Raw genomic sequence first — 14,466 nt, forward strand, 5'->3', positions numbered from 1 at the left:
ACAGCATTTCGCACTTACACATTTACAAGTATCTACATAAATAGTCAGAAATGCATCACCCTGTAAAAAAGGAAAGGAAACACTGCATGTGCAATGCTGCTAAAATTAATGGATACCGTACTGATGTGTTCTTTGCCACAAATATAATTTTTTAAAAATTAAATAACCATGAAAATGATATTGAAGATGTCCCGTTAGTCAGAGTTGTCCTGATTTCGTACTCGGCGGTGAGGCTCAGCAGGAGGTCTGTGTCTCTCTCTGGAATGATTTTTGGGTAAGATTTCAACAAGAGCACAAGCGCTGGTCCTGTTTCCTCTCCCCCCCATCCACGTCAATTTAATGCCTCCAGAAATCACAGTCTACTTGTGGCCTGAAAGAAAAGTAACAAAGGGGCACACATTTCATTTTGAGAAAGGTTTACTCTCCACTAGAGCTGTCAAATAGTAAGGCTTTTTAACAGTGTAATAAGTACTAACACAAAAGCTCACCTAACGTCAAACTGTTCCAATTGAGTGCTTGCAAAGGTAAATTGGTAATTTGTTTTTAAAAATCTGAACAGCTGGCACTACAACCATGAACAGGATGGAACAAGAGCTCTTTTTATTATGTAGAGTGATAGTTGTCAAGTTAGGAAATCTGAACTTTAATTGAGCGACTTTGGAAACTTGTTTCCAAAAAAGTTCATCATGTTTAACCTGCAATGTTTACCTACAACACCCTCAGTTACTTGTTTTTATTCTGTCTCTCTATCAAAGCAGTTTTTAATGAGTCATTGTTCAAAATAATTTTCATTTCCTGGAACTTGCTTCACCTCATCAGTTCATGCTCTGACTGAAACAAGCCTTTTTAGCTGCCATTACCCTCCCTTTAAGCTAACATTCCTGTAAATGCAAACAACAGGTAGGTGGAGCTTCTGTGCTCGCAACTGGAGCTGCGCACCCGAGACATCTGCTCCACCTGTGACACACGTAAACACTGGCATCACGTATGAGTATAGAGTAGACATACTGACCTGTGAGGTATTTCGCTCCAATTAACATCAGCATGCTGCCAATGATGTAGAAGCCAAGCGGGACGCTGCTGAAGATACTGGTTTCACCTTTTCCATGAAACGAGCACGGAACAGAGAAGAAGAGAGACGATGATTCTGAGCAGCGAACTAAAAACAAGTCAAAATGGCCTCTACCTCTGCACACTGTAGTAACATAGGAAAATATACACTACTTCGCAAAAGTCTTGATCCACTCGTCATTTCCTTATACTACCAAACCCCTGCACTGCTTGGGTTTCAGGTAAAGATCCATATACTGGTAAATTTACCAGAACAATACTGAATATAATAATATAACACATATGTTAGATGTCAAAGTTGAACAATATAAATATATTCAAATAATATAAATATATATTGTAACATTAATTAGGAATAAACATAGATATCTTAGAATCAGTATAGTGTGATTTTTGCTTCCATGCACCCAGAGTTTCTTTTCTTTAAGCGGTGTTGAGCAACAGTTCTCCAGAATTTTTCAAGGTCTTTCAAAGGTGTTCTTTGGACATTGGTTGCTTTTTCACTCATTTTCAGTCCAGTCCTTGTACCTGCCTATTTTCAGAGGAATGATTTTTGTTTGTGCTAACTCAGGGGATGAACCAGTGTTGTGTCTACTCAAAGAACCGATTTTAAGCTTTGATTGGCAGTAGCTTCATTTATCAGCATGGCAATGATCCCAAACACACTGCTGATAAAGGAAAAGCATACCTAGATAGAAAAACGCACAGTAAAACCCAAGCAGTCATGGATTGGCCACCCCAGAGCCCGGACCTCAACATAGTACAAGAGTTTTGCACAGTACTGCATGTTATCTTAGCTTCTTGAACATATAAATGAGTTTTTCAGGAACAATATTTTAAAAATATTCATTGCAAGCACACAGCTGCATGATAGTGTTAGTTAAACAAATGGGGATGTTCTTCTGATAACAACAGAAGAACATCCCCATACAGCATAATAATCACCTAATTTGACTATACCAGATTACAGATTGAGCCGTGGATAAACTCATGAGCTTCATAATGTTTTGACTAAAATCACCTATCAGTAATATCAGGGCAGTAACGTTTTTTTTTTTTTTAAACGACAGGCGTCAAAATACATGAATGTGTCTTTTATTGTTTGAGGTATTGTTTTTTGATTTATGGCCTCGTCTTGGAGTTTAAACCTTTTCTGAGCTGTGAGTGCTTCCCACCGTTTCCATTGCAAACAGGCTCCATCGTCTCCCAGTTCATGGATTTCTCAACAGCCTTCTTCCACCGAGCATATCGAAACTCGCTCTCTGTAGAACATAGATAAGTGTGTTTACTTTTAAGCATCGCATATTTTAAGCATTATCTGATCTCATCAGCCAACCAGAGCTCTGGCAGCAGCCCAACGTACCTTCGGGGTTGATTTGAGGTTCGAACTTCTCTGACGTCACTTCGCTCAGGTCCTCGGGGTTCAGACTCCAAACGCTCACCCCCTCTGCTGCTCCTGCTGCCATCGCTGCACCGAGAGCTGTGGTCTCAGGCATGGATGGTTTCACTGGAAATGGACATTATATTTACTCATGATTAGGGATGGGTATCGAAACCCGGTTCTTGTTGAGAACCGGTTCCCACTGTTTCAATTCCTTGGAATTGTTTGCCATTTTTGCAAACGATTCCCTTATCGATTCCAGTCGCCCCAAATGACGTCACCACGTTGCGGAGCATCATTTACCTGGCAGGAAACATGGCGGCTCAAACGCTCCAAAGTTTGACCACTGGGCAACTTGCAATACTTGCAAAGTAGATGTTTCATTTAAGGGAGGAAACACTCCGAATATGTAAAAGCATTTGCTCACAAAACACACGATGACCTTAAATAAATGTCGTGTTTTTAATTCCGCTCTCGTGAATCTCAACCCAGCAGCAGCGGTAACGTTTGCACGTCCTCTCCCGTTAATGCGGCAGGTAAATAATCAACTAACAGTGCATATTATGTTAGCGCGATCTGCCTTATTACAAAACCTGCCATTACTGTGCATTTAGGTGACCATGATGAGAGAGACTGACAGAGTCTGGCTCAGATGCTGGCAGTTCTCGCTGCAGTCTACCGGTAGCGTCTCCTTTCAGGCCAGGATAGATGAATGTCACCGAGCAGTGACTAAGTTTGTGGTCAAAGGCTTGCACCCATTTGCCAGCAGATGCCCCCAATTTGACTTTGGTAAGTGAATGTGTTTAATTGTAGGCAGGGACATTACTGGATATTCTTGTGTAATTGCTACAGAATAATTTATGTTAAACTTTGTTATTGCTACAGAAGAATATTTATTTTATTATTTTACATTTACAATTTTTTTTTCCTGGGGTCCCTGTGACACCCCATTGAAGAGCCGTAGGCTGGATCTCTTAAGATCTCACTGTTGGGTTTGTAAGGCCATGTTACTCCTAAATTTCTATCTTGTTCAAAGAGAAGATATAAAACAAAGTTCTAAGCTAATCGACCTTAGTGTTCTCCTTTTTTAAAAAGAATCGATAAGAGAATCGAATCGTTAAACAGAATCAAAAATAGAATCGGAATCGTGAAAATCTTATCAATACCCATCCCTACTCATAATAATAACAACAACAACAGAAAAATGACAAATACATGTATATATGAATGAGCTATTATACATCATACTACATATGAAAAAACACTTATGTTAGTGGCTCAACTTCAGAGGCATTTCTTGTTCAGTAGTTTTACATCAGATAAATAGATATAACTTGTGGTTGCATGACTGGTTTGGTCAGTGCTTAACAAATAACCGTGTCAACTTCCTTGTGGCATGACACTTGGGCGGAGTGAACGGCACTCCTACCAACAGGGATGCAGAGGATGTCCGCCTGCAGCTGCATCAGCAGCTTGTTGGATGTCATTCCTCCGTCTACCTGGAGCTGTGTCAGCGGGATGCCGCTGTCCTGGTTCATGGCGTCCAGTATCTGCACACATCATCATATCAATGCGTTTTTTTTTTAAAGCAAAGGCAAACATTTCACTAGCTGAACACTAGTTTTCAAGAGAACAAAGCGCGTACCTCTCGTGTCTGGAAACAGACGGCTTCCAGAGCAGCAAAAGCGAGGTGGCTCTTATTAGTGAACTGAGTTAGCCCGCAAATGATTCTGTGACACGGAGAAAGTTTGATTCAGACAGGTGCATTTCAGCAGACGCTTTAAGATGTTCACCACAGTCTCAGTACCCTCGTGCGCTGGGCTCCCAGTAAGGTGCGTAAAGGCCCGAAAACGCAGGAACGAAGTAACAGCCGTAAGATGTGCCGACAGAAGCAGCCAACTTCTCTGCAGCGGGGAAAAAAACAAAAAACACAAAACGGCAAATGAAGTAAAAATTCTGTGAACACTGATGTCATAAACAGCTGTCTAGTTTATACATTTTTTAATGTCTTGCTGCTTTTTGTATAAGTTCATACTCAAGTTAAAAACAAAAACACTAAAGCTATTCTGTTATACCTGTATGCAAAAAATGCACTGCACCCAAAATATTTCATAGTTCAGCAATACTGATCAATCTAATAAACTTAAACCTGCTCCATCCTCCCTATTCTGGTATTTTAAAGAGTAAGCAACCTAACTAATAGGGTTCTAAAACTCCCAGCAAAAAATGAATGAATAAATAAATAAATAAATAAAATAGGGAACCACCCACCCTCCACCTCATGATGCTTAATCAACGTAATCAACTTTAATTTGATGCAGTGTGAAAAAAAATGAAAAATGCACAGAAATCAATTATTTTTCAAGAATAATTAAATAGATTCAACATCTTTCTTCAACAGAACTGCAGACTGCACAGATGGTACCTTCCCAACGGAAAAAGTACTATAGCTTACTAGGGTATATTAGACTTAAAGTTACTATATACAGTAATGGACTTCTATACATTTTACATCAGATTAAAACTTTGGGTGTAAGATTCAGATAATTATTTATTAAAAGCCAGACATTTTACCGTATTTACCGCACTATAAGGCGCACGTAAAATCCTTAAATCTTCACAAAAATCGACAGTGCGCCTTATAATCTGGTGCGCCTTATGTATGAATTTTGGTTTGTGCTTACTGACCTCGAACCGGTTTTATGTGGCACACTATGCTCAAAACTCTGTCAAAAAAAGATTTTTAGCGCCACTTTTTGGAGCATTACGGTTACCGTTGCCAGGAGCCTCGCGGAGTAATACGTACTGTGCTTCAACACAACATTACCGTGTTGTGTGTGTATAACGACTCCAAAATGGCACCCGCGAAGAGACACGCTTACGAAGCTGATTTTAAACTTCGAGCAATTAGTTATGCAGAAGAGAATTGAAATAGAGCAGCTGCGAGACAATTCGGCATTAATGAGTCCATGGTGCGCAAGTGGAGGAAGCAAAAAGATGACCTAAAACAAGTAAAGAAGACCAAAAGGAGTCTCCGAGGGAACAAGGCGCGATGGCCGCAGTTAGAGGACAAAATTGAACAGTGGGTTATTGAACAGAGAACAGCAGGTAGAAGTGTCTCTACAGTCTCTATTCGACTCAAGGCAACAGCGGTAGCATGTGACATGCAGATCAACGACTTTCGAGGGGGACATTCTTGGTGCTTCCGTTTTATGAAAAGGCATAATCTCTCAATCCGCACAAGAACTACTGTCTCACAGCAACTACCAAACGATTACAAAGAAAGTTGGCCATTTTCCGCACCTACTGCCAGAATAAGATCACTGAAAAGAAGATCCGGCCAGAACACATCACTAACATGGACGAGGTCCCCCTCACCTTTGACATCCCCGTGAACCGTACTGTCGAGAAAACAGGGACCAGTACGGTATCTATACGCACCACAGGGAACGAGAAGTCATCCTTCACTGTAGTTCTGGGCTGCCAAGCTAATGGCCAGAAACTACCACCCATGGTCATTTTCAAGAGGAAGACTTTGCCAAAAGAAAGGTTTCCGGCCGGCGTCATCGTCAAGGCTAACTCAAAGGGCTGGATGGACGAAGAGAAAATGAGCGAGTGGCTGAGGGAAGTTTATGTCAAGAGACCGGATGGCTTTTTCCACAAATCTCCGTCTCTTTTGATCTACGACTCCATGCGCGCCCATCTCACCGAGGCTGTCAAAACCCAAGTGAAGCAAACTAATTCGGAGCTTGCCGTCATTCCGGGTGGATTAACCAAAGAACTCCAACCACTAGATATTGGTATCAACAGGTCGTTCAAAGTTAAATTACGAGCTGCGTGGGAGCATTGGATGACAGAAGGCGAACACACATTCACGAAGACAGGGAGGCAACGCCGAGCGAGTTACGCCACTATCTGCCAATGGATCGTGGATGCTTGGGCTAAGGTATCAGTCTCAAGTGTCGTCCGAGCTTTCACGAAGGCTGGAATAATCACTGAACAGCTAAGTAAAAGCAACGAGACTGATTCAGATAATGATGAGAGGGATCCGGGCATGCTTGATGCCGAAATTGCCCAGCTGTTTAACTCAGACACTGAAGGTGAAGAGTTTGATCGATTTGTGGAAGTTGAATGAACTGGAAATGTAAGTGTATTGTTAAATATTTGATGTTTAACAGCTTAACAATGTTAATAGTTACTGTGAATGAGTTGGTTAAATTTTAACTCATCTGATCGTTTTATTCTGCTGAATGCACTTTAAACGCCTTTTAATCCGGTGTGAGAGGGATCCGGGCATGCTTGATGCCGAAATTGCCCAGCTGTTTACCGTAACATACATGTACAAAGTCAACTTTTATTATTCCTTTTACAGATAATCCGGATACACCACATGCAACCAAGAGCAGAACCTACCAAGTTCTTCAGATGATCCAATGATCCCGAGATTGTCCTGCAACCAGCGGACCACAGCTCCAGCGATGGCCACGGAGCCCTGACAGCAAAGAGCAGGAAAACAAAAACAATACATATTCAGATTACCTGTCATTTCACAGATACTCACATTTCTGTATCCTCTTTGGAAGACTAAACGGGCCAAAATCTAAATAAATATATAGCTCACTTAATAAATAAGAAAATTATTATTTTTTAGCTAACTAAAAATTTCCTTGGTTTTTAGTTAAAAAAAAAAAAAAAAAAAAAAAAAAAAAAAAAAATCAATTTCAGCTGATAGGTGTGTTCATTGTATGTGTGTGTTCATTGTGAGTCCTATTCTGATTTCCTTAAATATCGCCTCTGACATCTGCCCTCCACTCTGAAACTAACCCGAGTTAAAAACAAAAAGTCAAAATGCAATAAAATAAATAAATAAAACCAATTACAAAATGCTAAACTACAGCTGCAACATACATATACTCACATCTGTATTAATCCCCTTATTTTATAATTTATTTAATTTTCTTTGTTTATCTTTAATTCCTTCTTTTTTTTTTTTTTTTTTTTTTTTTTTTTAAATTGATCTTGCCTTTGCAATTCCTGCCCACTTTTCCCCAGTTGTATTTATTATTTTTAAACCTTGTTTATACATTTACACTCAAATGTATACAGTGCCCACTGTGCCAGCTCAAATTTGAGAATAAAAACGTGACTTCCGTCATTCTTAGCTTTAAACACGTTTTTGACAGATTTCTAAAATATTTCCATTTTCTTGGTTTTATGACATGAAATTCATTAAATTATTGGATTTTTATGAAAAATCATGAAAACCTTATATCGGAACACCTGAAAGAGTTTTAACAAATTATTATTAAAACGAAGTTAAGTTATTTTTTTTTTTTTTTTTAACAAAGTCAATCATGTGTTTTTGATTTTGGCAGTTTTTGTCCTCCATACTTCGGAAAAAAGCTGAAGGATTAGAGAGAATATTATGAAAGTGGGCGTTATCGTTTTGATATCCATGTCAAATATCACTTTATTTATATATGCTGTATATACTGTACCTCCAGTGCATAACAGGCAGGCTTGTCCCGACCAAGTTTGTACGCCACAGTGGTCAGAAGTCCGTGCTCTGACATCACAGGCTGTAAAACAGCAGACACAAGAAAAGTAGCACTCTATGTAAATGCCTGTACGATGGTACCACAGTGTTTAAACTCAAGTCTTAGGTAGAGGACCTTAACCCCAGTGTTTCGCAGGAGAAAGCAGCCGGTCCCATACCTGAAACATAATAAACTCCTACTTAGCTGGATTTTTAGCAAAGTTTTAATAAAAAGCAGACCTATAAATATCACCTACGTGTTTTTAGCCTGCCCGTCCTGAAAGCACATCTGCCCAACAAGCGCTGCTGACTGATCCCCAAGACACTGTTTATTTTTTAAATAGAATACATACACATATTGGATTAACCTCTCACACTGCATGACAAACACTAAAACAATATTAAAAATTTTTTTAAAAATTAAGTCAGACTTACCCCTGATATTGGAATACCTGAAAGAGCCCCTGATTTCTGGCAAGAGAAAAAAATGAAAGCAAGTATAAGCACCTAACAGTAAAATGGCATCAACTGTCTCTTGTATTAAGTAGATGTTGACACTCATGCCTGATTATAACTGGGATTTTTTTTTTTGTTGTTGTTGTTAAAATCTTAAACCAATAGCACAAAAACTAAATTTTAAACACTACGAACAATAGCCTGAAAAAAGGAAAAAAAAAAACAAAAAACAAAAAAAAAGGGGGGGGGGGGGGCGATTCATTATTATTTGACTGTATGAAGCCAAATAACAAAAACATACTGCTGAAATTTGAATTGTACAGAGTTTAGTATAACAGTGAAATCACAGTGAGGGAAACAAAGGCGGGTGAGTGTGAACCTGTATCTACTAAAATGTCTTCACTCCTACACGTGGCTTCGGTATGACATTTAAAAAGGTACATAAAAAGTCGATGAAATAAAATCGTGCCCAAGAGTGAAGAGATTTAGAAGATGGGATGCTGGAGGAGAAGAAGATGGTCCACCAATGACAACCACCCCAGGAGCATGCCACCACAGTGAACAGGGTCCATCTAGCACATTTCCAATAGAGCTGACATGGTTGTGTACTGGCTGTAAAAACACTCACTGGTCTTTTCTACTTCTACAGTTTCTCTGCTCTATTGATGGTAATGCCTGCAATCGGTCACTTGGGGGCAGCAAAATGAGCTGTGATAAGAACAATGCTTTATAATGACTGAGGGGAAATCTTTGGAGCAAATATTACTGAAGTCAGGGCAAAGATTTAGTTTCCGTGTATGCACAGTCACTCTGGATCTACTCATAATGGGTGCATGAAAGAAAAAGAGCTGCTTTGCCATGTGCATTTGGGCTCAGCCAAAAAACATGCCCACCCAAAGCATCAACAGGCAGGCTGCAGTGATAAACCTTTCCTAGCATGACAAAGACTAAAAGTAAAAAACACTTTCTGTACGCTTTTATATTTAGTTACTAAAGTCACATCATAGTGAAAACGCTGATCTTTCTTCAGTTTATTCATAATTCTTGCTTTTTACCTTTTTACATTGTTTTTCCATCTTTGGCTACACAAATGTCACAATAGCATCTTATCAGAGGTTACTCTTATTCCCACCTCTACTCTAAATGCTTGACGCTTAATCTAATGGAAACATTAGCCTTCATATGAATCTTGGAAATGCACTGAGTGATGGTGTGTTTGTGTTGGGTTAAAAGCAGGATGGGTTGGCTTTGCATGTGAAGGAAAATAGGGATGGTGAGTTCTTACTTACCCGGCTAGAACATATTTTCTACCAGTGAGAGAAGAGAGACAATGGCACACAAAAAATGCCTAAAAGAATTTCTCAATCAACTTTCATGCACTTAAACAGTCTGAAAGCACACTGAGGTAAGTACAAACACAAAACAAAACTCTTATCATCTTTTAGAGTCTCGCTGCATGAGGCAATGCACTCTCTGAACACTAGAGTCACTCTAACAGTGAAATCTTTAGTGTAAAAAGTTAATATAACCACAGATTATAGTGATTTTGTGATTAGGAGAGACAGTGTGCGTATGCTTACCATAAGGCCGTATATTTCTGATGAGCTCCTCACCCTGGGTAAGATCTCCATAGGAATACCAAAATATCTGATGGCATTGAGAGGTGAGACTTCAGCAGAATAATTTTAGAGGTGTTATAGGTGGTATTTCCCCACCCTCTTCACCAATATGATAGAATACATAAATAACTATGATGTGACTTTCAGCTCTCATACTTGCAAAGTTCTGGATCCCAGTCCATCGTGTGAATGTTAAACAGCATGGTTCTGCTGGCGTTGGTCACGTCCGTGCAGTGGACTCCACCTGACTTACCCCCTGTCAGACACTGCGCCACAAATAAAGAAACACAAATAAAGTCAATATAGTTTTCCACTTTATTCAAAGAACATGTCTATGACTTCTCTTAAAGAAGGAAGCCTGTGACTACCCAAATAAGCCAGGAGTCGACTGTGCCGAACATGGCGCGGTGCGAGACCACAGCTTGGTGGACCTCGTCCACGTTGTCCATCAACCAGCGAAGTTTGACGGCGCTGAAGTAAGTGCTGATCGGGAGCCCCGTTTTATGCTGCAGGGTGGCAATGACATGAATGTGAATCTCTTATGTGAGGCCATACACAAAATACACAGGGATTAAAAAACATTATAAACTCAAATAGATGAAAATAGCCAACACCATCCTACCTAAACTGCACTCAACAGAACAAAAGTGCAAACTCAAACACGGATCAACGTTACCTTCAAGTGGTTCTTATTTCTTCCTGGAGTTTTATTTATAAGCCGCTCAACTGTTGACTGAGTCCGCAGGTCCAGCCACACTAAATAGAGGCATGGCAGTTATTTCACAACATCCACAATCAGACCAACAGCACCCTGATGTAGTAACAGTCATGGCTGCTTGTGTTGAACATGGCAGTGCATAAACCAGAAATCCCTGCAGGCCAAAACATTAAGCGATAAATGCTCTTGTGCCAAGCTGATGCCAGCTGGGTCCAGATTTCTTGTGTCCTCATAAAGATGCAAAGGTGGGAATTCTGTTGGAGGAAGTCAGGTGAGGGGGAGCCAATAAAAATAAAGTTGGCTTTTTGGAGGGAACTGAGAGGCTGCATACACTCACTGGCCAAATTATTAGGTACATTTTCCAAGCAGGGTGCTGGAAACATCCCTCAGATGTTTTGGTCCATAATAACATGACAGCATGCACATCCATGATGTGAATCTGCTGTTCCACCACAGTCATCTACTTATTGTGAGATTGGTGGTTTGATCCCTCGCTCCTCCAGTCTGGAAGTCGAGGGCAAAGATACTGAATCCCAAGATGCCCCCAATGCATTCATTAGAGTGTGAGTGTATGTGTGTGAATGAGGCTCAAACAGAAGTGAAAAGCACCACTTTATAACTAAAACAACATGACAAAGCAAACATTGAAATGTTAAAACTACACAAAAAGAAGGTGTTCAATTGAGTAGCTAAAATAAACAAAAGTCTAAATGAATATAATCAAGTTACACCAGGTAAACAGCTTAATAAAATAATAAAGAGCTATAAAGTGCCTTTATCTATACAAATAGCTCAATAAATTCAAAAAAGCAAGATTTAAAAAGCGAATAAATAGAATATCAAATATCAGGCGGCATTAAGAAGTCAGTGCTTATTTCAATGCTAATGTCAGGTCTGTAGGACACACATCAAACAAGTCGCACAGAGATATCAGACTGTACCGATTGCATTGTAGAGAGGCTCCCCCGTCTCTTTGTCCCAAACAAGCGTGGTCTCTCTTTGATTGGTCACTCCAATAGCTGGACAAATTTAAACAGCAGAGGTTTCAGAGCTTTGAAATGGATGAAAATGGTGCTCAGGTGGCAGCGTGAACCCCATGCACACATACCTTTGATGTTGGAGATGTCAATGTTGAGCTGCGTCAGCTTTTCACATGTCCGCTCCATGCACTCGTACACCGACTGCAGGATTTCTTTGGGATCCTCCTCCACCCAGCTTAACATCGCGAGAAGAATCCATTTTTAAAACAGATAAACATGTGTGGTGTGACGTGGAGGATTTTCAGTAGTTTTATCACTCACCCTTCTTTTGGGAAGCTCTGTTTGATTTCCACCTGATGATGGCTGAGGAGCTCTGCTGTTTTTGAATTAAACACCTTAAAAGAGACAAAACGTCACAGTGCCTTTACAGATAGGATTCTGGGAAAGCTTCCCAGGCCTGCTTTTTTTCCTGTTTCAGCACAACAACATGAAAGGCTTTTCCACGCCATCATTTACATTTTCCCAGCAGCTGTGGGCTTTAAACTGTCATTCGTTGAATCACAAACCTGCTTTTCTAAACTATGCAGCTGCCATCAAGGGAAAAAAATTAATTAATTAATTAAAACACTCTGGGAATATTACAAACATCTCATCTCATGCACCACTATCTTGAGATGACGTTAGCCAAGAAAACTTGTATTAAATTGACATTGGACAAACTCGACAAAGCTACTTGCTAATTTTTATTGGGCCGATGACTTGATTACACAAGTAATAATAGGACAGCAAACCTCCTTACATCCACAAATGCCACCTTATGGCAACAATAATCGCAGGTTTTAGTGTCAGTGTTGGTATGTTTGACATTCTGATTTAGCAGAAGAAAAAAATAACTAAAGTGAGATAATTTAATCTTACAGGATAATATCATTTTTGATTTAAAAAAATTAAAGACATCATTTGCAGTTGAAAAAAAGATGATACATTGCAATCCATGTTACTGCAATATTTAGCATATCGCCAAAATGTTAAAAATATTGTATCGTGACTGAAGTACTGTGACAATATGTCACTATTATGGGGTCTCTGGTGATTTCCACTTCTACTGGGGGCTGGAGTTTATCTAAGCTGTCACAGGGCAAGAGGTGGGGTACACCCTAGACAGACCTGACATAGCAATATGCAACCGGTGTTAGAGGAAGCAAGTGTTAAAGCGATAAGCAGTGTAAACTCTGCATAGCATATGTCACCCCAGGACAATTATCACCTTCAAAAATACCTCTGCACGTGTCTTGTGGTATTAGATGCAAAGATACAGTCGGTGCAAGAACACTGGAACAATAAATAAAATAAAATGTGCAAAACTACATTAAAAAAATGTAAATAAATAAAATCAGCAAAAATATTACCTTTTACTTGTTATGAAACGTTTAAATGCCACAGAACACACATTCACTTCACCCATGTGTCTTTATCTGACAGCTGAGGTGACTCAGAGCAATTAAACTCTTGGCACTCAACTATCAGCCACACCCAAGGACATAAACAAAAAAAGAACACATGTTAAAACAAAAGTAGCTGACTGTTTTGGGTGTGTGGCTCGTCTTCCTTTCTCTTGTTAAATACATTAAATTATACATACGGTCTAACGTTTCTGTCTTTTTTTTTTTGGCAATACTATGTAATTTATATTTCTTGTATTACTATTTGAGTTCGGTGCTTTATAGGAAAGTTTACTACTTGTTAACTGAAACTAGTGCATTTTTCCTAGCTTTATTCTTCTTCTTTTGCCTCCATGTGCAAATCTTTGTCAACCATTCCTGGAATTGAGGCCTACATGGTACAAATTTCCCTTTATACAGATTCCAATAGAAGCTCAGAATCAACATTTATTGGGAAAACAAGAACCAGGCACGATCATCCAACTTGATGAATAAGGTAGTTTATCTTATGTTTTGTTTTTTTACAGGGAGCACAGACTGCTACTGCAGTAAAGTGAAACGATACCAGACATTTGTTATGAATATATAGATTTCCTCTGTAGATACAGTACTGTGAGTTCCCGCATGAAAAGCACAGCCAAGGACACCGGCGGCTCTGTCCACAGTCATTTAAATGTGACCCGCTAGCTAGAGGAGACCCTCCTGCCCCTGCTGTCTCCGGTTTGTCTTACCAGAAAGCGGGTGGAGCTCGTGCCCTGGTCGATAGCAGCAACCAGTGGCCCCAGCATTATCCGGTGGGAAGACGCGGCCATGGTGCCGTTCATGGGCAGCCCCGGAGCTACGGGCACGGAACTGTACAGGAAACCGATTATTCCCACCGGCGAAGCGGTTCCGTGCTCAGGCAAAGTCGGTGGGTCAGTCGCTGCCTTTAAACGTAGCGGCCACTAGTGATGACGCAACTGTCTGTAATCGTGTCTCATGCGGACCAATACAATGTTCCCAAAAAAGTACCATTTTCAACGAGGATTAGGTGCTTGAGCTGAAGTGTAAGGCGATTCAAGAAAGTTCTGCAGACTCACTAACAAAAATAGTAGTTCCCATACCGGGAGTCGAACCCGGGCCGCCTGGGTGAAAACCAGGAATCCTAACCGCTAGACCATATGGGACGTTAATCAAGGGGTGTGATGTCGGATATTTATATTGCCATTTGACAGTTGAGCGAGTATGGCTGTAGTAAAAAAGTGCCATATTATGAACGAATTT

The 14,466-nt window shown here is 40.0% G+C and overlaps 1 protein-coding gene and 1 non-coding gene across 3 annotated transcripts in view; both read right to left on the minus strand.

Annotated features, from left to right (window-relative positions):
* The window catches only part of LOC101471943 (glycerol kinase), a 14,870-nt gene extending 549 nt beyond the window's left edge, over nt 1-14,321 (minus strand). Inside the window, exons 1-21 of one of the 2 annotated variants that reach the window (XM_004571231.6) lie at nt 13,935-14,320; nt 12,083-12,156; nt 11,890-11,996; nt 11,723-11,800; nt 10,740-10,819; nt 10,432-10,569; nt 10,220-10,329; nt 10,025-10,091; nt 9,734-9,751; nt 8,424-8,459; nt 8,246-8,313; nt 8,125-8,167; nt 7,951-8,031; nt 6,866-6,944; nt 4,260-4,356; nt 4,098-4,182; nt 3,882-4,002; nt 2,435-2,578; nt 2,247-2,333; nt 1,013-1,099; nt 1-370 (exon numbers count right to left, since the gene is read on the minus strand). The exon at nt 1-370 is cut by the window's left edge and continues 549 nt beyond it. In XM_004571231.6, the coding sequence (XP_004571288.1) occupies nt 360-370; nt 1,013-1,099; nt 2,247-2,333; nt 2,435-2,578; nt 3,882-4,002; nt 4,098-4,182; nt 4,260-4,356; nt 6,866-6,944; nt 7,951-8,031; nt 8,125-8,167; nt 8,246-8,313; nt 8,424-8,459; nt 9,734-9,751; nt 10,025-10,091; nt 10,220-10,329; nt 10,432-10,569; nt 10,740-10,819; nt 11,723-11,800; nt 11,890-11,996; nt 12,083-12,156; nt 13,935-14,027 (1,704 nt within the window). In that variant the 5' untranslated portion in view covers nt 14,028-14,320 and the 3' untranslated portion in view covers nt 1-359. Of the gene's footprint in view, nt 371-1,012; nt 1,100-2,246; nt 2,334-2,434; nt 2,579-3,881; nt 4,003-4,097; nt 4,183-4,259; nt 4,357-6,865; nt 6,945-7,950; nt 8,032-8,124; nt 8,168-8,245; nt 8,314-8,423; nt 8,460-9,733; nt 9,752-10,024; nt 10,092-10,219; nt 10,330-10,431; nt 10,570-10,739; nt 10,820-11,722; nt 11,801-11,889; nt 11,997-12,082; nt 12,157-13,934 lie in introns of both variants that reach the window. The other variant, XM_004571232.5, reaches the window with a different exon arrangement.
* Nucleotides 14,298-14,369, minus strand: trnae-uuc (transfer RNA glutamic acid (anticodon UUC)). Its single transcript has one exon. It is a non-coding gene; the product is annotated as a tRNA-Glu (tRNA).
* Between the last annotated feature and the right edge of the window lie 97 nt (nt 14,370-14,466).

Source organism: Maylandia zebra, linkage group LG23, assembly GCF_041146795.1.
Source record: "Maylandia zebra isolate NMK-2024a linkage group LG23, Mzebra_GT3a, whole genome shotgun sequence".
Lineage (NCBI taxonomy): Eukaryota > Metazoa > Chordata > Actinopteri > Cichliformes > Cichlidae > Maylandia > Maylandia zebra.